The 26,410-nt window shown below is 29.0% G+C and overlaps 1 protein-coding gene across 3 annotated transcripts in view; it reads left to right on the forward strand.

The window, feature by feature from the left end:
* Nucleotides 1-918: 918 nt before the first annotated feature.
* Nucleotides 919-26,410, forward strand: part of LOC123266250 (moesin/ezrin/radixin homolog 1) — a 42,650-nt gene continuing 17,158 nt past the window's right edge. The window contains exons 1-4 of one of the 3 annotated variants that reach the window (XM_044730383.1): nucleotides 919-1,188; nucleotides 3,852-3,907; nucleotides 7,308-7,487; nucleotides 23,627-23,749. In XM_044730383.1, the coding sequence (XP_044586318.1) occupies nucleotides 3,896-3,907; nucleotides 7,308-7,487; nucleotides 23,627-23,749 (315 nt within the window). In that variant the 5' untranslated portion in view covers nucleotides 919-1,188; nucleotides 3,852-3,895. Of the gene's footprint in view, nucleotides 1,189-3,851; nucleotides 3,908-6,506; nucleotides 6,836-7,307; nucleotides 7,488-22,824; nucleotides 22,892-23,626; nucleotides 23,750-26,410 lie in introns of those variants that run through there. The other 2 variants (XM_044730382.1, XM_044730384.1) reach the window with 2 other exon arrangements.

The following is a 26,410-nucleotide window of genomic DNA, read 5'->3' on the forward strand; positions in this document are numbered from 1 at the left end:
TCGTAAAATCTATTTACTAGGACTTTAAAAAAATTGAAATACACAATGACGCATTATGCGCTCTAGTGCTGTAATTGGAAAACTACCATATTTCATCTTAATTTTATTATAGGATTTCATCTTAATTTTTTTATAGGATTACAAAAAATACTAAAATCCGAACAAAAACAGTTTCACTGTAAAAAATCGCGCCAAGTCCACGTTCATAAGACTTTTAAGAAAAAAAAATTTTTTTTTCTTTACAAAAAGATATAAAATCAAAATATTAAAAAATCCAAGTAACCGATATGATTGTATATAATTTTCGGAAATTAAAAAACATTTTTTTGTAAATTTAAAAATTAAAGAAATAATTTTGGAACGTACTTGGTGTGCGTCATTGTGTATGTCAAATTTTTTTTCAGTCTTAGTAGATAGATTTTACGAATTTCATAATAAGTAAAATATTTTGCAACCACGCACACTAAATATGTTCCAAAGCTTTGCAGGTATCTCATCTGTCTACTTATTTAATTTTCCAATTATTATTATTAGCCTTTTATAGAAAAATTTTTTATTTTTTTATACTATAGTATTTTCGATTACATATTAAAAATATTCCTTATATCAACGATTTTTACATTTCGATTATTTATCACTTTAAAAATGTATACATATTTATATTCAAATTGAATTTATTTTGTTAGTTTTTGGCACCTTTAAATCTGTGTAGTCAGATTGATGTCAATCAGGAATGAAATTTAACGTCAGTCTGTGGCTAAGTGGCGATAGCAAGAACATGTGTGTAAAGTGTGTATCTATCACCATCATATATACATAGATCCGTAAGTACAAGCCATCAAAATAATTTTTCAAAGAAAGAAAAACAACAAAGCACTCAAATTTATAGAATAATTATTAAATTGAATAAAATATACATATTTATAGGCAAGTGGTGGCATCCTTCAAGGGATACTAGGAACACCCACGTAGTGACGTCAAAGAAAAAGAAAAAGGGAATAACTGCGCCGTGTCGTGGCGGCCATATTTCTAGTGAGGTGTCATTACTAATAGGTATATTGTATTTAATTTTTTTGCTTGAAGTTTGTATATCTTATTACTCAAAGTGGTTAGTATAAAGTGTTACCCGCCCATCTGTTGATTAATAAGTGTCCAAAACGTATTTTTTTTTTTAAATAAAAATAAAAGGTGAGGCTTTTCAAATCTTTAATTAAGATTTCAATATTGGGTTAATAGCAGATAACTCGTAAAATTTAAGGTTGATTGATATACTACACGTTACAATTCATAATTTGGGTCACGTTCATTAATAAATTACTGATATTATAATTTTACTATGTTATCGGTTATTATATTAATATTGTTTATTTATTATATATGTGTATGCATTTTTTTGCCTGCATATATGTACTTTTTACATGCTGTATTTTTTGTAAATCATATATATGTGATACGTTAGTTTTTATGTTTTTTTATTTTTCTTATTCTTGCTGAATATAAATGATGACTAATTATTGCTTCATAAGTAATTATTATTCTGTTGGTTTAATTATCTAAATAAATAAATAAACAGAATAATCAGTTGTCACTGAAATAGTCTACATTTGAACAGGAATTAATGTGAGAATGTAGGTCATGAGAATAGAACTGAAAGTTTAATTTATCGAAATAATGTACAAAATGGATAAGAATTTCATATAGTTTATTCATAGAAATTACAAATTTGAATTTTTCAACATTTATTTATTTGGAATATTATTTTGCACGCCTCATAAGCAAAGCGTTGAGGTTGTGCTCTACTCTCGACATTTCGAAAAAAGCAGTTTTCTTGAAACTGAAATTGATTTTTTGTCATTTATATCGCACTTACAGGTTAATATGAGTACACTTATATCAAGTCAAATAATTTGTCAGGCACATAAAATATATTTCAATAACAATTTTTTTTGTTTAACATAGTAAATAATAACATTAAACATAATCTTTTCTGGACGTCCGTGTATAAATGGGTGTATGTGGCAGGGAAATTGGTCGAAAAAATGATCGTACCGGAATAAATTTTTTTTTATTATCTAAAGTAACACACGACGGATTTTCTTAATTAATATGAGCGTTCAATTCACTGCCGTTAAATTATTATTTATAAAAATCTAATATATGACTGCGGATTTTTTTGTATATCTATCTATACATATTATTATAGTATTTTTTTTCCTCATCTTAGTTATGGCGCCCCTAAACCATAGCAGTTTTCTGTTTTTTATTATTTTGCTTTTTATATTTTATTATAATTAATTTTATTGTAAAAAATGAGATTATGAGGCGTGCACTTTTGGATTTTCCAAACTTTTTCTAGTTATGCAAAAGGTAAAAAGGTTAAATAAAGCCCGAAAACCGAAATTCAGGTTCATTCTGAGAGCTATTTTATCACTAGTAATTAGATAAATAAAGGTTATTCGGGGGAAAATTTGTAATTTTCAAATTTTATAACAATTTTATATGATTTTACTTAACGCTGTCAGGGAAACAAAAATAACGTTTTTCTATGAAATTTTTAATGAGTTCATAATGTCTACATGTACGTGGAGTTTCATTATACTTAAGAAAAATATGAATCTATTTCATTTTTGCTAATTTTTAAATTATATTGTGTGATCTAGCATTTTCGTAATTTAAAGTAATATAGGTTCTATATATTGAATAAAAATTTTTGTATGCATACATCAATTTTATGTAGCACGGTCAAATATCTAAAATTTCAACAGTCTTATCAAAATAGATATCGTTCTTAATCATTAAAAATGGATGAAAATTCTTGTCTAGCCCCACCCAAAATAATGAGGAAGATTCTTTATTCTGATCCCTGATAAAAAAAAAGTATTGAGACAAAGAAAAAAATATCGAAAAGTATTGGTCTTCTAGTCAATCTAATACTTTTCAATACTTTTTTCTTTGTCTCAATATTTTTTTTTATTCAGGGATACAAAAATTGATATTTTAAAGTTATTCTTAAAATATGAATAGCATTTTTAAATGTATACAAAAACTTCATTAAATAATAGTTGGAAAACGAAACAATCAGATCTGACACTATTGAGAAGTTTATTGATTATTATTTTTCCATATGTTTTTTTAATGTTTAAAGATGCAGTATTTTAATGCTAATTTTTTTTCTATCTGTGAAATCATAGGAGAAAATGATTCCATAAAAATGTATGATTTCTATTAGATTTAGATATTTATTTTAATTAATACCCACATCAGTTTATATTTTCCATTTAAAGTCAAATATGGTGCATGTACACATTGCTAAAAAAATAAAGAAAAATTCAAAGTTACATTTTATTTTAAGGTAGTTGTTGCGTGATAGGCATTTCAACAGAAAATTATGAAATTTTTTTTATTGAAAGATAAATATATTAATAATTCACTACCAAAATTTCAGATCAATTGACCGCACCGTTTTTGAGTAATTAATTTTCGAAATTGTATCTTTTACACGTAGAGGTATAGAGATGGTAAAGTTAGTATGAAATCTTGGCCCACTCGAGTGGTACGGAAGATTTCATACTAACTTTACCATCTCTATACCTCTACGTAAAAGATACAATTTCGAAAATTAATTACTCAAAAACGGTGCGGTCAATTGATCTGAAATTTTGGTAGTGAATTATTAATATATTTATCTTTCAATAAAAAAAATTTCATAATTTTCTGTTGAAATGCCTATCACGCAACAACTACCTTAAGTGATGTTGGAATTTTTATTTTTTTTTTTTATTTTTTATGATTAAAATGATATCAGTCAAGTACTAAAATATTAATTATATACCTTTTTTTGTTCGTTACAGATTGTATAATTTAAAACTAAGGAGTAACTTAACTTTTTGTCAAGATGCCAAAATCGGTAAGTCTCACAATGATTCTTTAACTCGCTTATTGTATTGATGTTTTCCAGAATATGAGTTTATTATATTGTATTGGTGAAATGTTTTATTTTATTGTATTATTTTTTCGCTGTTCAATTAAAGAAATTAACATTCAATAGTAAGAATTATTTTGAAGTAAATTATAAACTGAGCGTATTTGACTAAAATATAAAAAAATTCTAAATCGCTAGAGCTTCTGCGATGGTAACAAAAACTACACATATTATAAATTTTTTTACTTTTTTATTTGCTTGGTTTTTATAAAGCTTCTTTGAATACAAACACAAATTTAATAGAAAAAAAATATTAACTTTATTAATGATATTATTTAAGAAATCGTGCTTACAATATTTTATTGAAGAATATTGAGGGTCAGAGTTTTTATGATTGAAATGTTGTTCAAAAATCTGTTAATCGTGTGTGTCATTCAATAAATTAAGTTGTAATTAAACTCAAATTAATTCTTGATAAGTTATCTGAATGTTGATATATGGTTGACCCCACTTAAATACTGAAGAATTTATTGACATTCTCTACATGATTCAAACTACGAGGTATCCCGTTTTGTCTATAACATTTTTCGAAAATCATTTAGACCGTAATAAGCACTAAAAACTGTTATCAACAAAATTTTGAAAAAAATTTTTAGTTAACATCGTTGTTGCTAATTATCCATTTATTATTCCAAGATACACGGTACTTAATGTGACAGTATGCATAAATTCACCGACCCCGATGATCTCAGCTCACACGTTGACGTAGGCACAATCGTTGGTTGGTAAAACGGCTTGGACTACAAATGATGCTTAGCTTCTACCTGGAGACGGTCACTGGTTATCCTGTGATCCTGATCTTATATTGAGTCTGAGTAGATTTTTAAGACTGATATTTTAAGCATTAGATGGTTTGAGAGATTAATCGTTTTTAAAAATAAAATTTTTCTTCTCGAATTTGGTACTTGAAATGTTTCGGTATTGTTAGTTAATTCATTTTTAGATGTCTTATTCTTAAGCGGTTTAAACAAATAATCGATGTTTTTAGAAACATCAGCTAATGTATTTTAGTGTAATTTTATGGCGTTCCAAAAATTGCGGTCGACGATATATACGGAAGGGATTTGCAATTATTAATAGTAAAATGAATGATGCATGATATTATATCTTATTTTTACTAACACCATTCAGCACTTTAAAGTTATTGGTTACAAGGGTGATCTCATATTTTATTCATAAAGAATTAAAGTTAGTTCAATTAAAATAAAATAAGAATTAATTTAATCAGTAGATCTCAAATTCATAAATCAGTCATCAAAACGAAGTTCTTGAAATATAATAGATCTTCTTTTCCGTCTGAAATCAATTAAGAAATCTACCTTTCCATGACGGGCGCGGCTGAAAGGCGTTTCTTTTTATTTTTTATTAAAACCATTTTACGGATAAATATAACTAACCAAAGTCAATATGGACCTTCCAAAAAATATATGATTAGATTTGATTTCATCTAATTTGATTATTGTCGATTTAATCTTTATTTCCCCGAACAAATAGATAACGATTTCGAAACTTTGTATTCGAACGATGGCATTATCGTTTAGCTTTTGAAATCTAATGAAAATAGAATTAAATTCAAAACCTATACTAGCGGCTTGTAAATATGTATTTTTATTTTATTTTATTTTTTTTTTACTGTCATAGACAAATATAACTAGATGAAGTATAAGGGATGTTCATGATACTAGGAACTGAAATTCACTTATTCGGTCGATACAAATCGATACTAACAATCCCGAAGAAAAACGTATAATACTTTACGGAACTTCGTTGTATTATTTTATAAGAACAATTGTTTATATTAAAAAAAGGGTATCACTTATGACTACAGACAATATTTTGAAGTATCTTTTTTTAATCATTTTCCTCGTTTTATTTCCTTGCAAGTTTTTTAATTATACATAAATACATAATTTTTCATATATCAAAAAATCTATCTTGAGTTCATCTTTTAATTTTCTATATTTTCTCATCTTTTTAAATTAAAGACATTTTTAACTCTACACAAGATAAGATGTTATAAAGCCCAACTATTACGTTAAGATAAGATTGTTTCACAGAATTCTGTTCGTTGAATTTAACAAGCATTTTTAACTAGTGCAAACGCCGATTATAAATTTTAACGAATAGCACATTTTTGGCGATAATGCGATTATTATCATTATTGTTCTTATTTTTTTTTTAATGAGAAGTGAATTAAATCTTTTTCTTTTTCATAAATTCTACAAAATAAAATCAATTCCCAAGAGGCATATTTTTTTTTTTACATTTATATATTTCAAGCATAGAACACAATCCATCGTTATTGTCAATTTGAATCACCCGATAGATATATCGTATACAGTTCAACTGCAACCTTGTGTGAACCGGCTTGTTCACGTGACTCATTGTGTTATCTTTCTTCCTCTTACGTACAGTAATAAAGAATGAAGTAGAACAGCTGGATGGTTGGCCATAATACCGCCCGGTACGAAACATATCAACGCGTCGAGCGAAAGAGGGACATATTAACGGAAAGAGGGGAATACTCCAAGGAGACGCCAGTCGCACTTGCTCCTTTGGCCCATTGTTAAGCTTATATTTAACTGTCGTACTTGTTCATCCAAACAGTAGTTGTAATATTGCAGTTACGTGTTTTTAAATTATATAAACTATTGGATAAACGTGTGTTAATTTGTCGAGCGGTACTTGAAAAAAGTGATGAATAAATAAAATAGCAATATAAAAAAAAAATTTTTTTTTTCAACTTGTACTTGTAAATTTCGTATCATTCAATTATTTCTTTTTTTTTTTTAACTATTTTATTCTGAGTAAAATTATTCAAATCAAGTAACCATGGTTTCTAGTTCGAAAATGGTAAGAAATACATGTTGAAATTTATCTTCATTATCAGTATATTTTTTTTTCCTCTTGTGATTTTTTCCTTTTAATATAAGTACTTTTTCCTCAAAGTATAATGAAATAAAATTTTTAAAATATTTTTATACTACTTTATATTCAACGAAGCACATTAATTCTATCAAATATTTATCAAATACTGAATAGATATTTAAATACCGAAAAATTCAAGATACTAAATGTTTAACACCGTTTGAAAACTTTTTTAGTTAAAATAATATTTACACAATTTTTGTTATTCATCATGTCAGCTAAAAATTATTGTTAGTTTCGTTGTTCATTGGTGTAGAAAACAATTATTCTTGATATAAATTTAAAACTTATGTACCGAGTATTCATCATTTTACTCAGATAATGAATGATTTATAATTATTATTGTTAACTTTGTAATTTTTTATGTTCTATGTGCTATCTATTGTTGATAACAAAGATGAATGTGAGGGTTACGACGATGGATGCCGAGCTGGAGTTTGCTATCCAGCAGGCAACTACCGGAAAACAGCTTTTTGACCAAGTTGTAAAAACCATTGGCCTAAGAGAAGTGTGGTTTTTTGGACTTCAGTATACTGACAGCAAAGGTGACCTTACTTGGATCAAACTTTATAAAAAGGTAAAGCAAATAAATTTTTTTAATACATAGTGTTTCCAGCTTACACGTAATAATTTATAATTGAATATTTTATCATGAGACTATCATTTCGAGACGAGTCATTATTAAAACTGACTCAGCTGGTAGATCAATATAATTATAGTGTCCTTGCACTATACGTTTTCATTTACAACAGACAGTAAACGAAAAAAAAAATTATTAGATTCATTTACTATAAATAGATTATCTAATGAAGATTAATAATATATTATTAATTTTTCCCTGTTTTCTTTAAATTTTTATAATCGAGAAATGCAAAATTATACATCTGTCAAAAATTTTGACATGCATAATATTTGTTGATACATTTTATTGATGCAGAATATTGCATAATCTTTGAAATTTATTATAATTTGCATCTTGTTTTCAGTGACTATGTGAATAAGATTTTTTTTCCAGAACTTACCGCAAATTTTTTTTTCATATCACAAAATTTGTAATAGGCTTATCGTGATACTTACATAATTGATTATTTATTGTTATCAAGTTGTGTGTAGAGAAAAGTTTTTTTTCTTTACAATTTTCGTATAATGTTAAGTATTAAAATAAACGAAGCTTGAGAATTGATGAATGTAACAAGATTAATACATGTAAAAATGAAATGTACTTTTGTTTCGAGTAATTCTTTTTATTATCATATCAAAGTTTTTTTAAATTTAACCCTGAACGATTTCATATCTTACTCATTTTAGGGTTAACATTCTCATTAGAGTCAGTATAACCTCACACATATTTAAATAATTTGAATTTTTGTTTGCATTGATAAAAATAGATTTTTTTTGTTATTTAAAGTGATGTAACAAAAAAAAAGAGGCTATTAAAGATATCAATATCTTTATGACTTATCAATGACATTTAAGTTCTTGTGGGTGTATATAAATACATATTTAAATTAATGAAAGAAGGCTTTAGAAAAAAAAATTCATTCTTAATTACAGAAAAATTTGATAATTTTGTTACTATTTGTGTACACAATTGAGTTGTGTGTTAACGGAAAATCAAGTTAGCATTTAAACTCAAATAGTTCGTGCACTGATAAAAAAATTGACTTGACTTAAGAGCCAAACTCTTGAACCAAGAATTCCATTTTGAAGAAAATGATTTTCTTGAGTCAAGAGAATAAATTCTTGACTCAAGAAAATTTTCTTAGACCAAGAATAATTTCTTAGCTCAAGAATTTATTCTCTTGACTCAAGAAAATCATTTTCTTCAAAATGGTATTCTTGGTTCAAGAGTTCGGGTCTTGAGTCAAGTCAATTTTTTTATCAGTGTGTGAAAACATGAATTAGTCGTATTCAAGACATTACTCAGAGTTGAGTTGGGCTGCATTCAAATCCAAGTATTATAATCCTGCGAACATCGTCGATGATTCTTTGGGATGTACGGATAATTTTTATCCAGTTTTGTAATTAGTTATCCAATTTCGAACAATTACCTGCTTATACAATCAAAAGAAAATGAATCATTTCAAAAATGACTGGTTATTGTTATTAAAAAACAAATATCATAGCAGTCAATTGATTAAAATCAAATTACTCAAGAACAAAATTTAAACATATAATATTCACATTATATAAGGAAACGGAAATAGAAGGAGTATCTATTGAAAAAAATTTTATGTAATTTCAGAAAATTTTCTGTTAAAAAATTTTTTCTCAGATGTAATGATACATTATGTTATTTTGAGATTAAGTATTTGACATTGAGCGTGGTTGAATCATTTAGTTTTATTTAATTACTTTTTATAATTAATTTTATTTTATTATTCGTCGATTGTCAATAGTTTGAATATTTATCATCACGAGTATGGCAAATAATCATTTATTGACATTTTAATTTTTTTTTTCGACAAAACAGATGAAATTAATTTCACATTTATTGGAATTGATCGTTTTTTGCACAATTCATACATTTTTTAATTAAATCTTGTTAATCAGTGATTTAGATTCAACTCATTGGTAATTAAAATTTTTAACTTTTACAATATTGTATTTGAATATGTACGTTTACTTGAGTTATTGATGATCGGCACTCAGCTATAGTCAATATGCCCGGATTTTGGATACAGCACAGTACCGATTCATGTACATGCTTCAATTATTTCAGATTCGTGTGCATAAATCATATGCACTTGTGTGCTAACTTTGTTTGGCTAATACTCAAAAAATTTGTATTCTGATTTGAAATTTTAAATTAACTTTCATAATTTCATCATCTCAATTTTTTTACACGCCAAAAAAAAAAGCTGTGGTTACTCTCATAAATTGAAGAACATGGAGGAGGTGTATACGTCATATACCCTTCCTGTGATTGATACAATCTACTAATATACAAAAGAAGATCCTTTAATCTACCGATCGGATATGCTTCAGATAATGCAAAAACCGCAGCTTTAGTTAACAGCCAGTCCCTACGATTGCAGATTTATATTTCTCTCCTAAACCAAGGAGAATTTTGAAAAAAACGCTCTGCTACGTAATAGATTTTTCTGCCCTCCAGGCGGAAAGTGGCAACTTTCGGCCCGCTGCGCTAAACGAAATTGCCGCTTTCCGCCTCTGTCGGACAGAAAAATAGTATACAAACCTATGGCAGGAAAATAATAAATATCTCAGACCACATATATGTCGACCTCGGCTTCGCCTCGGGCAACATATATGTGTTCTGAGACATTTCTCATTTTCTTGTCACAGGTGTGTAATATACTATTTCTTACTACGCCGGTCGAGAGTACGAGGTTACGGCTACGATTTCACGGCAGAAAGCCTCACTTTTATGCCGTGGTCGAGTCGCGCATGCGCTCTACGACGGGGAGCCCAAAAAAATATATTCATGCACTGACAACGAGACACGAGGCGGCAGAAAGTCCGAAAGTCGGTAGTCGCGCTCACTCTATTAGTTATGTTTATAAGCCTAACCTTACTTGTAACTGTTATGAATGTATCTGTCTTGTTATGTGTAAATAATTTTAGGTTGAAACTAAGTTAATTACAGAAAATAAATATTTATTTTAATGAAACGAGACTTGTTAAATATTTAAATTACAAAACAGAACGAGAAATATTTTTTAATCTGATAGATATTCTCAAACAAATAAATTCATTATTGAAGAAATAATCATTTGAAAAAAAAAATAAACAGATTTTTTTCTTAACTTTTTTTTCTATGCATTTTACGATTATTATTTCATTTTTCTGTTTTTTTTTTATTCTTAAAATCAAAGTTAATTTATAATATATTTATAACTTTAAATTTATTTAATTAAATTAAGATCTTTTCTCAAAAGAAATTAGTTATTACTTATATCTGATAGATACTTAAATATGATAGATTATAAATTAATATCTTTATTGACAGGTGTATTTGATGCCCCCCCCCCCTGACCAGCAGCACTCGCTTCGTTCGTGCCGCAAATGTCGGGGACGGGCATCAATTTTTTTCAACGCAATTTTTTGCGTACTTTCGACCGGATAGTAAGAAAACTAGTATACACTACAAGGGCAGAAATTTGAGAGCCCTGAACTGAGTGCCATAATGCCTTCGACTTTGCCTCAGGCATCATGGCGCGCAGTACAGTAATCTCAACTTTCTGCCCTTGTAATGTAATATACTATTAATTTACACATGTCAGTTTTCCGTACTTTCGGCCGGGTAGCAAGAAAAATAGTATACACTACACGGGCAGAAGTTTGAGAGCCCTGAACTGCGCGCTGTGATGCCCTCGCTTCGCCTCGGGTATCATGCCGCAGGAATCTTAAACTTTCTGCTCTTGTAGTGTAAGACTATTTAATTATTTATTTCGTAGCTGAGCGTTTTTTTCGAAATTTTCATTTGTTTAAAAGAAAAATATAAAACTGCAAAAGCTTTATAATCATGAGTACAACAAGAATAGTAAGTATCGTTTCTTGCAGTGAGTGCGATGCGAGAAAAAGAGGGGACCAGCCTTTAAATCACGTCAAATATTATCTAGAAATTTGCAAGGAAAAGTTGAAGATCTACAAGCACGAAAGCCCCGACTAGAAATTTTAATGTAAGACCTATTGGGCTCTCGTTGGGTTTCCTAATAGGGACCCCACATGGGGATGTCACGCAAAGTCCTATGCGGCCCTCATTGGGCAATCCCTCTCAGGTCCCAATGGGGAAATCCCCATCAGAGCCCAATCTAAATTTTGAAAGAAAAAATATTATGATTTTCGAAAAGATTAAAAACAATTTAGAACCATATACTCATATTATATTATGATCTCGTTAGTAAATTTAATTTGAATTGAAATGAAATCGTTGATAGAAAAAATCCTTGTCGTGAGTTGGGCTCGAACTTGCATCCTTTGGGTCCTCAGTCCTTGACGTTACCGCCGGTCCAAGCAGGAGTGCTGATGAGAAAATTTCCTATCTCGTATACATGAACTTTACCGGTTGACTGAGACATTATTCATGTTATGTTCAAGCTTTAAGAAATTGTTTTTTTTTTTTTTTTTTTTTTTTTTATCTACTTTACTGACGTGAAAATAAAATTTTTGTATAAATTAAATAAAAAATTTAAAAATAAAAAAAAAACGACTGAAAAATGTAAAAAAATTGAATAAATTAAAAATAAAATTCCTTAAAAATGTCCGATTAAATTTGGAATCCCGCTTATACTAACACAAAATTTTTTTTTTTGAAAATTAAAATTTTTTTGAAATGCAAGTTATTTTTTAAAATTTTATTGTATGGATAAAAATTTAATTATGAAAAAGTTTAATTCTTTTTACAATATAAATTCTTTTGCAAATATGAATCCTCAAAAGTTGGATATTTTTCAAAAATTTAATACTAACAATACTAATAATAATAATGTTTTCTCACTTTGAGAAAATTTTTCTCTTGAATATTTGATACCCATTTTATATTATTTTAGCGTGAAAGTATACATATTAAATGAAAAAAAAAAGATTCAATATTATATGATCTTCCCATTTGAAATGTTGATCAATAAAAATATTAATGAAAATTTACTTCTATCGAGATATTTAATTTTTTGGAGCAAGAGAGAAATTTTCTCAATTCTCAAGGTAAGAAAATTTACTTCTATCAAGAACTAAATTTTTTGGAGCAAGAGACTAAATTTTTTCAAAACAACAAGATTTTCTTAACTTAAATAAATTTTCTTGGATCAAGATACTTATTTCTTTAATAAGCAAGAAAATTAATTTTATTGGAATAAGTGAAATTTTTTGTGCCAAAAAAAATTTTTTTTTCGCTCAAGAAAATAATTAGGAAGAGAAATATTTTCTTGGCTTAAGTGAACCTTTTTTTCTGTGGAGTATTTGAATTTAATCTCGAATTGATCCCAAATTAATTTGGAATAACTCCGCTAAAAAAACTTCGGATTCACTCTATACGCGAATCGTTTAATTACTTTACTCCAAAACTCCGAGTAATGGGATTAAATTTTAATTTGGATTAAGATTTACTCCGAATTCATCCCGATTTTTTAGAATGTATTTTTAATCTCTTAAAATTAAATTTTTTAAAATATAAAGTTATGTAAAATTTGATAAATCTAAATTTTGTAGTTTTTATTTAACAATGTTGGATGAATTTTTTTCCTAATTATTTTCTATACTTAACGGCTAATTTTTATTTTTATTTCTAATTAATTTACAATGAATATATGCTAAGAATATAAGCTCACCAGATCTTTGGGTGATTGATTTTTTATATAAATAAACGATTGTCTAAATTTAAAGATTATTTATTCATGTATCTACTCTCAGGTTGGGTTATTCCAATTGGATCCTACTACGAGCCCAGCTAGGAAAACTCATCGATGCCTTATTTACATTACGTTGGGAAAATCCTCTTCGGTCCCACTTAGGAAAACTTAGAAATTTTATTTTTTTTTCCGTTGGGCTATCCCTCTTAGTTCCCACACAGGACCCTATTGGGAAAAACTGAATAAAAATTTTTAATTTTACGTTGGGATTTCCCATTTAGGTCCCACACAGGGCCCTATTGAGAAAAACTGAATGAAGCTACTCATTTTTGCATTGGGATTTCCCATTTAGGTCCTACGCAGGGCCCTATCGGGAAAAACTGAATAAAAATTTTTATTTTTACGTTGGAATTGCCCAATTGGGGGCGAATTAGGCCCTTATAGGGATTTCCCAATTGGGCGTGCCTCTTCGGGACCCAATCAGGTCCAGATGTATACGCTGGGTAATCCCAAAGTAGTTTCTAGTCGGGGCATTAAAAGCTGATTATGTAGTCTTAAGAACCTCACTTGAGTTTTATCAATCTAAAATTTTCACGGAAAAACAAACTAGACAAGTGTATCAAGAAAAATATTAAACAATATTTAAAAAAATTTTATCTAATTAAATTAAATTCCAGCAAAACTGCTAAATCACATTGTGATTAAAGGAATTTGATTTAAATAAAATTATTAAAAATATAGTAGCACTGAATTATCGAACAAGAAATTTATAATTAACGTAACGAAAATTAAGGAACTATCAATAGTAATAAACCAAATATAGCTAAAGACTAAATTTTGAAAAACAAAAATAAGCTAGTGAATACTAGTCTTGATTCAAAATGATATGACAAGGAGTGACAAAAAAAAACATAAGGAAAGGTAGAGGATCTATAAGATTTGAAAAAACTTTTCCTAAAGTATTATTCCGATACCGGCTGTTGACAGTGCATCAGCTTACCAGAAAACTAATCAATTACACACAAACACACATTGCATTAGTCATTTCTAAAGATCGCGAACATAACTCTGCCAAAACAACAGTTTTTAATAGCAATAACGTTTCAGCGCTTAGACGTTTTGTATCGTCTAAGTGTCAGTCAGAAAAGACGCTATTCGCATAGCATTAACGAGTGGAGTACCTTTGTCCACAAAACAACAAAATACTCTTAGAGGATCATCATCTTCAACCAAGACTGTGATCAAGATTGTATCATCGTTTGTGCTTTTGAAAGTTCAAAAAAATTCACCTAAATTATCAACTCTGTTCGAACACCACTACTATTGATACTAATATTTCAAAAGAAGATAGTCTTAATTTTCGACTGCTACGAGATTTCACCGGAAATTTCTTCATTGTCGACATGGCTGAACCAATTCTGGTAACTGACTTCTCAAATCATTTTGGTTCAAATCGTCAATCTCATACGTAAATGCCTTTACGACAACATTATTAATCATAAATATGATGAATTATTTTTCAAAACTGCGAGGTCAAACAAATTTAAGGCAGTTCAGTACGACACTTATTTTATGGGTTTTCTATAAAAGTTTGTCGATATTATCGCATTTATCTATCCAATTAAAAGGAAAGAAACATTAAAAACCGGGTTCACCCTCTTTCTATGAAACTTGAAAATAGCTCAAGAAGCATTTCATAAATTGAACAAACCCGGTATTTTTGTCCATTACCAAGTTCCCGTCTTCAATATCATACATAATTTAAAAGAAAAAAACAAAAATCCTTCTGATAAAGTTTGCATTTACCTTCCAGAGGGAATCAAGATTCTTTCTTTTTTCAACGAAGTGGTAACACAAAAAATATAATAAAAAAAAAGTTGACACCAAAGTCAAGCTCAAAATTCAGAGAGCCACTATAGATGGATACCTACCCACAACTACTATGAGGCAATATCATTTGAACTTCACCCGCTGTCATAGGAATAATGAAAGTAATGGAGGGTATATGGACCGGCGTGTCTACACAATACTGAATTAACTGTGACAGTGCAGCAGGTTGTTCAGAAGCGGTAGACGGCAACTTCTTTTACGTTTATTCTTTCGACATTGCCATCAACATGTTCAAAAATAAGCAATACTACCTCATAAATTTGAAGCTTAGTGCCATCTTAAATTTTAGCAGTGAGCTTTACAATTTTTCTCACTATTTTTGTAGAGGTCCAATAACGGTTTTACAATTCGAATAACAGTTTTATACATACTAGGGTAGGCCAAAAATAGATAGATCTGAAAAATTTGTGGAATTCATCTCATACATAATTTTAGATCGAACTTTACACGGAAAAAAGTAAACTGTAATATTCACTCGGATTCCGGTTACTTTTTACAGTTTCAAACTGTACAGCGGACATCGGGGTGGTAAAAATGTAAATATTACAAAACTTAATGTAGAAAGTATAAAAGCCACAATTTATAATTTAATATCGAAAATAAGTGATTAGTAGCTGTCACTATAGTAAATAACGACTCTCGCATGTTGAAAAATTATAGTTTCAAACACTAAAAATTGCCGTTTCAATGTGTAGTCTACACTATCATACCGAGTAACATGTGACTATGACCATAGTAAATAACAACAGTGGTTTTATAAATTTTACAGTTTCAAACAGTAAAAATCGCCATTTTAATATGTATTTTATAATATCACGCCAAGTAATTTTTAACAATACTAATAGTAAATAACAACTCTGATTATTTAAATTTTATAGTTTTAAATATTATTTTCGGATATAATTTATTAAATTTGTTATCGGGATTAATAAAAAAATTAACAATAAAAAAAATTTATTGATAAAAAATTTTTTTTTCATTTTGCCTTTATCTTGTTTTTTTCGTTTTTTTTTGTTTCATTTATATATTTTTTTTTTTTATTTTTGGAGTTTTTTAAAGGAGCTGGAGGAGGGATAAGGTTTCAATCACATTCTCATTCATTCATTTTGATGAAGTTTTACGCTTGCCTTAAAAATAAATTCAGAAAAATATTGCCCTAACCGAGATTCGAATAGTACCCCTAACGCACGCGAGACTATTACCTAACCGCAACGCTATACGAACGTTGGGGAAACTTTTTTGTCAGGAGTTTGATTAACCACGTATTACTGGCTATCTTGACCGTGTTAGTGTCTCGTGCCGAGTATACGTTGAAAATATGAAATATCTTCGTTTATATGTAAAAACTATTTACTGACAATAATTATAATAAAAAACAATACCAATAATTTATTTTTTGAATTTAAATAAAAAATAAAACAAAGAGACTATTCTTTACCCAGAAGGATTATTTTATTGGTGCGGTGATATTGATTAATAAAATTATTATGCGATGATGATTATAATCTTTCTATGACTTGGAATATCTCAACAAAATATTATTAATAGTAATAATGATAACAATAATAATAATAGTAATCATAATTATAATTACAATATATCGTGTACCTTAATGAAATGAGAAGTTTCACGTTTTACAATCAATTTAGAGACCAGTTATAAAATATATGATCTTATTTTGTAAACTTATTAATATTTATTTTAAAAATTTTTTTCATTAAAATTGTTGTCGGCGTTGTCCAACACGTGTTAAAAAAGTCATGCGCATTGGCGAAAAAGATAATACATACTAATGCTTTGCAAGAGCATTAACTTTACAAATGAGGAGAAGGGGAAGATCCCACACTCAGAGAATTTAACGTTTGAAACAGTAAGAATTCTACTTTTAAAATGTATATTTTACCCGTCCAAGAACATCAATAATTACAGTTTCATCTTTAGCGTTGCGTTTAAAATTTACCATTTTACTTTGTAAATATTGACGTTGCTTGTATCGAAATTTACTAACTGTAGTTTATATTTTTTACATATCATACGATCATTTTTTACGTACGAAATGATAAACATCAAAGTCAAAGTTCTTAATTATTATACTTTAACATTTTCGACTTTCACATAGCGAATATTACTGTTTGAAATAGTATTTTTTAGCGTGTAAACAATAAATTGTAGCGTTTAAATGATAAATATTACATAGTGACTAGTAAAATCACGATTTTACTGTTTGAAATGGTAATTTTTATAAGTTGATCATTACTTATTAGAACTCCACTATTATTTATTACAGTTTACTTTTTTCCGTGTACCTTTAAATAATTTAAACCAGTCGTCTTGGTGAAAAATCATTTTAGACCTTTTTTTGTAAATCATTCAATTTTTTCAGAAGATTTTTTATTAATTTTTAAGATATGCTAATTTTTTGAAACATAAAAAAATTTCAGCGAAAAAAAAAATTTCCTGTGTTATTTCACCTTTCGTACCTGTTGTGTTTTTTTTTGTCTCACGCACTATAGCGCCGTCCTATAAGTTGAATGTTGTTGCGTGAGAGAAATTCTCATAACAACAGGCTCGAAGGGTTAAATCGGAAATTGAAAATCGCAAATAAGCACTTCTCAATATTAATATTAAGAGCTCAAACTTTACCAAAAATTTTTTCCATAATCTTGAACAATATTTTTAAGGTAACCAAAGAAAAAAATGTAGTCGTATTTTTTGGCCCACCCTGATATTCATATATATTTTTATTATTAAAACTGACTTTTCAGTATCGAGTGCTTATCGATTAGCTTGAAATTTTTTAAGTATATGAAGTCAATTGACACAATATATGTATCGATTTCCATTGAAAGCAGTTGCCCATAAAATTGAAGCTTGTATCATTTAACCCTTAATGATTGCCCTCTTTTTGCAAAAAAGACTTTCGAATCTATTATCGTTTCATGCAGCAGGAGAAATTTGTTACTAAGATGGTAAAAAAAAAAGTAAAACGAAAAGTACGGAAGCTGAGAGGTTATTCAGATTCGGACACAGATGATGATGAATATGATGGCAAGTTGGTAAGGATAGATAAAATGACATACAAGTAATCTCTAATTATTTATTTGAAATCGTTAGAAAAGTATTTAAGTGTCGTAATAGTTAGTAAAATCGATTATATTATAATTATTGTTCATAATGTTGGATAGAGAAAGTGTCAAAGACATAATAGTGCACGCCTCAAACGCTCATGTTAATTCTTAATGTTAACGGCATGAAGTACCGTTTGTCACCACTGTAGCTTTTTTTGACCATTAAATGTCCAAATTGCTGTATAAATAATTTTATAAACATTATGACATCTTAAATTCGGTTCGTATGAATGTCAATGGTTAAAAATTCTATTAGAATAATATTTTTGAATAGATATTATCTGAAACTTAAAGCGATCAAAAACGGCTTTAGATGGAAAAAAAGGTGATTCTAAGTTTGTATCTCACGTAGTACCTCTCATACACTTACTATACTAAAGCACAGCACTTACTATACCACTGAGCTAAAAATAGCATCACCTCGATGCAAAATTAGAACTACGATTTTCTGTGTAAAGTGGCCAAATCCGATATTTTCCTATTTTTTTTATTAATTTAACCCTTTGTCACTCGCGCCATGATCAGATCGCCGCCTAATAACTACTCAACCTATAGAGACTCACCATAGTGCGAGCGAGAAACTAAAAAAGACGCGAGTGACGAAGGGTTAAAAACAAAATCATCATCTACATTAATACTAGTATAGAAATAAAATGAGTTTTTATCACTACAAAAAAACTTTAATAAGTGAATAATTATTGTTTACATATAATATAATCATATTTTAAATTTCAAAATTTTTCGCACTTTTAATTTTCATTCCCTCGTTATGATTGATGAGGTTGTGAAACATTTAATAAAAAAATGGTGAAATTCAATAAAAATGTTTTTTATGTTACACTAACTAAAATTGGTTTTTCAAAAATTATGATCTAAAAAGTTGAAAAAAAGCTGTTATGATGGCCAAGAATCAAATTTTAATATGTAAGAGTAATTATTCCTCATCAAATCGAACAATTTGAAAAAATGCACTTAATTTCTTAAATTTTTTTTAACAGTTTGTAGTGCTTATTGATAAGATTGTTCCTTATTTGCAGTGAACTATAAAATTTCTTTGGTTATCCAATTAAATCATGCTATACTTTCAAGAAACTGCTCTATTATTATCAATGATAAAGTGATTAAACCAATTAAAACTTGTAACGGGTTTTTATGCCGCTCAACTGGCCCCTTAAATTAAATTAATTGAAATAATAAAACTAAACAAATGAATCTAAATTAATTAATAAAAGGGCGCCACCAGGATTTTTAATCGCGGTTCCTGGAACCGGAACCAGAGCTGAGCTTATCTACAGGGAGAGAGAGTGGAGGAAGGTGATCTGAAATAAATAAATCTTTATTTAACAATGGATCCAAAATTTATTAATAACAAAAATAAAATAACAACTTGTGCACTCGCACGTACACTAACTCACTTAAGGCTAACTTAATGCTCTACATTACTAATTGTCGGCTCGGCAAAACATCAACAAGCAGAGAACGTAGTAACTTATTGACTAACTCCTCAACAACAATGCTAGTCCTCTACCCGGCAAACCATCAACAAGTAGAGAACGTAGCACCTTTTCTAATCACTAACTCCACGACCCGACACACTACCCAAGACTGTATGAATTACCCTACCCGGCAACCCATCAATAAGTAGGGGTCGTTATCAAAAATCTTAATCCTGACAGTATCCTCTTATGGAGCGTCTATACTGCAGTTTCTAACTAAATCGCGCTGTCCATCGGACCCTCACGCTCTAAGACTGTACGAATTACTCTACTCGGCAAACCATCAACAAGTAGAGATCGTTATCAAAAATCAATCGACAGTACCCTCCTATGGAGCGTCTATACTGCAGTTTCTAACTAAATCGCGTTGTCCACCGGACCCTCACGCTCTAAGACTGTACGAATTACTCTACTCGGCAAACTATCAACAAGTAGAGAACGTACGCACTCACACACACATAACCCATGCGTCTCACATACACTGATTCTACTTTACTTTTATTTTTGACTTATAAAAGTTATTACAAAATTTAATATCAAAAAATTGTTACATTAAATTTTACTTAATTAATTCAGTCGTTAGCTAACAATTAAATTGTAAAATATTTTCGCAACTAATAATTTAATCTCCAAAAATCTAAACTAAAAACCGACGCCTAAATTTATTCCAATTCAATCACGAGTTTAATACTCAACATTAAATAAATTTTTAGGAACAATATCGACGCATAAATTTATTTCAATTCAACTCGTAATTTATTTCTTAAATATAAAATAATTCTTGTAAAAAATTCATCAATTAATTTTAACTAAAATTCCCGGATTTAATGATCCATGTTGTTAATTAAATTCTAAGAATTTTATCAAGATGATGAAATTCAAATTATTAATTAAATTTCCAGAACTTAAGTTCAATATAAAATGACCACGTGGAATTTTCCGATTAAATAAATAATTTATGAATAGTTTATCTCAATATAAAATAAACTAACGAAAAATCATCCACGGGTAAATCAGTCTCAATTGCGCCGAAACCTCAATAAATTAATTCTCAATAAACAATATGATGTTAAAATAAATAATACTTTCTTGTAATAAATAATGTTAATTAATAATAATTCAATTGTTCTTAATAATTTCCGAATAAAATAATTACCAGGAATTTGCGCTCAAAATGGACGCCGGTATTCGTTTGTGCGTAGTAATCTTTGACCTTGGGTATACGTTAACTGCGTTGTACAAATTCAACCGACGCTTGACTAATCCGTGAGAAGACAATGGAACTTTCTCGAAGAATTTATTTCTCGGTTTTATTTTATTAAATAAAATAAATGTAACTAAACCGATTTTTCAGACGTTTAGAATTATTTATAATTAATCGAGTAAATTAATAAAATAAATTCTCACGACAATCAACACCGCAAGGTCCTTGAGCAGTTCTCGGGTATAAACCCCCTTGAGGAATCTCAACGGCAACTAACGAATAAAATTTAATTACAACAAAATAATTATTGAATTATTATTAAATAAATTATTAATGAGCAATTAATAACCCACAATTTAATTAATTAAATGAGAAGTAAACCGAGTATAAAACCCCGCGGTCCACTCCTAGCCCACAGAGTAATTATTGATACCTTGTTGAATATACGACGATCTAACTCACTACTCAAGATTGGAGTTCTAGATGTTATTGGCTTCTGTCGTCTCGTAACTACTCCGGGGATCCGTTCTTCTTGATTTGTGGCACACTGTCTGGTGGTTACACTACTTCTCCCTGTCACAACGCATAGCTCACCTATATAATAAACCCCAAAATACCCCCTCCTACTCTCTCTTTAGGCCCGAAGATCGAGGCGCACCAGTGCTAGTCAAATAGTTATCGATCTCTGGCGACTTATCGATGCAGGGTAATTTTACCCTGTTACAAACTGTTCGAATTAACGTCGAATGCCTCACATGAACTATATAGGACTTTCCACATCTAATACTGGTTTTTGGATAAGTATGAGCGCAATCCACACCAACTTAACCAGCTTTCGCAAGATATAACTCCGATTTCGTTGATTTTTGGCTATCGTTATATTATTGCTGAAGATCCATGGATATGTTTAAATTTTTTTTATAAATTTTTGTTTAGCCACAAAAAAGTGGCTAAAAGTGCACGGCATTTTGGAAAATGAAGATATTAGTTAAAGTCGACAATAATTTACTGGGGTATAAAAAGCGTTTACTTTTTAAACCTTCGTACATTTAAGTATGTCGGACCACCTTTAAAGAATTATAAATTTTATTTGTGAAACATTACTTCAATTATAATTCTATAATTATGCTTTATTTTACTATAAGTTTAATCACTTTTAACACACAAATGCTGTTAAATTTTTTCAACAATATAACAAATCGCCACTTTATTATTTCATGTTTGAGGTGTGCAAAGTAATTACAGTACGATCATAGTATATCATTTTATTAATACCTTCATACTAAAAAATATTCAATCTATTTTGTTTTTTATATTTTTAACGCATGTCAACTAAAATGCTAACGTTTGGAAGGCTGGACTCTCCTTCTTATCTAGGGTAAGAATTATTTGTATTAAAATATAAAAATTTTTCATCACATATTGCATTGAGAAATTCATAGAGGCATGTCTAAAATAATCATGGTATCAGAAGCCATATTATTTTAATTTTAACAGAATCTCATGTTGAAGGTCGATTCAAAAAACGATAACCTAAATTAGACCTGTTTGACATTATAATGATGAGTTGAAAAAAAAAAAGAAACACTTGTATAAGTTGATAAAAGATTGTGTATAACTGCTAGCCAATACATATTAATTGTAATTAAGTGAAATAATATCATGTTGCTATTTTTAACACAATTTTTTGCAGTAGCCATACTAGAAGGTTAATTTAAAAAAAAAAAAAAAAAAAAACTAGCACTTAACGTGACGAACCATCAAAAGCAGTTTTACAAAAATAATTATTAATCAATTTAGCATTGTTATAAATCTGTTCATTAATCATTTTTTTTCATAACAGTTTTTTTTATATTATTTACATGTATATTATGAATTTCAGATACAATTTTATTCGACAAAATCGGAAACTTGATTTTCAGGCGAGGCTGGGCTTTGCCTTCACGCTTAAGGCAAGCAAAACGGCTTGATCTTGTCTAAATCACGCATGCTGATTTTTTACCTCTGTGTTCTTAAAATTTGTCATTACATGTGATAATACACAGAAAAAAAAATTAACTTGAATCAAGAGAAAAGTTCTTAAACCAAGAAAATAATTTTGAAGAGTTTCATTGTCTTGGATCAAGACAAAAAATTCTTGAATCAAGTAAAATTGACTTAAACTAAGAAAAATTTCTTAGTTTAAGAATTTTTCTACTCAAATCAAGAAGATAAAATTCTTCAAAATTATTTACTTGATTCAAGTAAATTTTTTTTTCTGTGTACGCTCATTTTGCATGAAATCGAATTTTCGAGCTGATAAGTTGTCAGTTATTGAAAGTAACGAGTTGATTTTCACAAATTTTTTTTGTAGAAAATGTAATGCTCTACAGAGCTGTTTTTATAATTTTTATTGAAATTATCTTTTAACACCGGAAAATCATGTTAGAAATGAAAAAAAATTTTATCTTGTTATTTCTATAGGAGATTGAAGTTGATGAGTTAAACCTTCAATTGTCTCTTTTAATGAAAGTACATATATTTACATATTTTGCTATAAATTATTAGTTTTTTAGGTAGGATAGAAGAAATATATTGCTGCCCAAAAATAAAACATCCCAATTGCCCCTTCCTGATTGTCACATCTTTTTTGGTCTTACTTCGTCAGTCTTTGCTTTAACTTTTATTAACGAGCAATTTTTTTTCAGGTGATGAGCCAAGAAGTTAAAAAAGAGAACCCACTGCAGTTCAAGTTCCGTGCGAAATTTTATCCCGAAGATGTTGCTGAAGAAATAATTCAAGACATTACACTTCGCTTATTTTATCTGCAAGTAAGTAATCTTGTGATTTTTTTCAATGTCTTTAGTTATAAAGATCATTAAATTTAGTGTAATAAAAATTCATCAATTATTTATAAAATTACGATCATTTGAAGAATGATAAAAGAAACAAGAGGCGTCGTAAAATAACAGGTACAATGAATCCGCAAATCAAATATATATACAAGTGCCAATATTAAGGGGGTATTCTAGTCTAGAGGTCTGAATTTCGAGCGTTTTTTGGCAATTAATATAAAAGAAGCAGTTAATATTTTTACTATACAATTTTTTATCATTTGTTTATTGATATTTCAAGAATACAAAAAAATACATTTCAAAAAAAAAATAAATTTTCAAAAAGATATGTCCTTGAAGTAGAGACAAAAAAAAAAGGCCGTGTCCTCGTGAAAAGGATTTCTCCCTTTGTATCCATCTGAAAAAAAAAAACAATGCCAAATTATTGATTAGTACAAATGTCATTGTCGCACAAACCAACAAAACTTGAAAAAAAAATTTTTTTCACAAAATGGCGGCTGTTTAAAAATAGAAGTCGATTTTTTTACTCATTTTTCAACTTCCTCCAATTTTTTAAAAATATTACAAATTTGAAATTTTCAATTTTTATTGGTTAGTGCGAAAGCGAGATAATTGAAGAATATTCATGCTAAATTTCAAGTAAATCGGCTGATTAGAACCTAAGATATCTGCATCACCGTATCGAAAAAAGTAGTATCGAGAAAAATGCGTTTAAAGTTTAACGTTCAGTTTCAGGCAGCGTAACTGATAAAATAGTACGTATAACTTACATTCTCTTAATCAGCCATCCCAGCTTCATACATTGGGCCTTCCTCTACTTCATATTGACTGTTTTCAGCATTTCTCTCTGTATAACGAGCAGTTCTTTCCTCTTTTGAAGCATCTGAAGCTCGAACCTCAGATCGTTCAATCCTTACTGCGTTGCGCCTAACAGCAAACCCATGGGATTCCAGACCTATTTTTATTCCCATTAGACTCATTATTTGTAAAATAGGATAAAAGCCTTCATTGAAAATACAAACTGCTAAACAATTAGCAATCTCAATTGTCTGGGACCCGGCATGGATATGTTTGGGTGCAAATGTCCATATTAAAGAGTTAATTGACTCGTTGTTATTTTGAGTTTCGCTGCCCAAGCAACGTTCTAATAAAGAATCATCTGATAAGCATTCGTAAATAGGTTTCATAACTTTTAAAACCTTATCAGTTAGAGGTGGATTTTCATGGTGAAAGTCATCCTCAGTTCCTTCGGCCGCTGCTTTCTGCCACTTGCACCAGCTGTCTGGTTCAGGAGGGCAATTCATGTGGTGAGGCTTCTTATCAGTTGAAATTTTATGCAAGTACGTGGCCCATATTTCTCGTTTCATATCTTCAACGGATTCAGGATGACGACGGATAGCTAATCCGTAGTACGCAGACAACTGAGTGATTACTTTATCAGTCAATTTACCAGCACCGACACTAAAACGGCTGTAACTTTGAAAATAATTTGAATTTTGAAAAATCCTTTCAGGGAGATATTTTTGAATATCTAAACTATCGAATTATGAAAAAAAAATTTTTTCATTTTTTTCAAAATTCTAGACTAGAATACCCCCTTAATGAACCTTAAATTCTTATACTTTCTAAAGTTAAAGCTGCGGAGATTCTTCATGTCATTTTTGTTGTAAAACGTATAACACCAAATTAATCTATTAAAGATAAGTTATCAACGTTTTTAGACAACTCATCGAATTTTTACTTTTCAATGCTTATAAGCTATTGTGTTCTAATAGAGCTAAATAATTAAAAATGAAGTACTTATGTACAAATACGAAATGGTGTCGTTTATGTCAAAAACATGACAACCCAAATATGATAGCTGTCTACTCTGAATCTGCTCTAAACAACTTGAATAAGCCATTAATAAACTCAGTCACTGTTGAATTGCTGTTTCTCTCAGTTTTAAGTCTTATTTTAAATAACACCTTTTATAAAGTTCATGACTACCTTATCTATGAAATTAAGTCAGATTTAAGTAAGTACTTAAGAAAAACGAAAAACAAATTTCGTTACGCAATTTCAGTACCCATGATTCAGGCCTATTAAGCACTGTGTCAAAATCATTTGATCTGAATAATCTTAACCGAAATACTTTGAACTCAAATAATCTATTAACAAGCTTTAAACACTCGGTTATCAATTCATTAGATGAATTCGCTTCATTAAATAATTAAAAAGCTTAAAAAAAATTTCTCACGTCATTCGTTTAAAAACGGAATTGTCTTTTTCATGGCCAAAATCTGCTAGCACTTTTCATGATCGAAAGATAGATGCGTTATTTCATGCCAAGACCCGATGACCAAATGGCGAATAACAAAAAATACATGACAAATAAAAATATATGATTTTAATAAAACTTATAATATAGAAAAACATAATAACTGTAAATAAAAATAGGTGAAAGTTTAATTTACTTAACTATCATTAAGTCTTTTATGAATATATACTTTGTATATTTAAGAGTTAACGTAGAAGCATTAACCAATATAACAGGTAGTTTTTTACGAATAACCTTGGTAATTGATAAAAATTGTAGATCCAAGTTAAATAGATAATCATAACTTTTATTTTTGAAAATTTCAATACTAGATGCAT

Source organism: Cotesia glomerata, linkage group LG5 (genome assembly GCF_020080835.1).
Source record: "Cotesia glomerata isolate CgM1 linkage group LG5, MPM_Cglom_v2.3, whole genome shotgun sequence".
NCBI classification, from domain to species: domain Eukaryota; kingdom Metazoa; phylum Arthropoda; class Insecta; order Hymenoptera; family Braconidae; genus Cotesia; species Cotesia glomerata.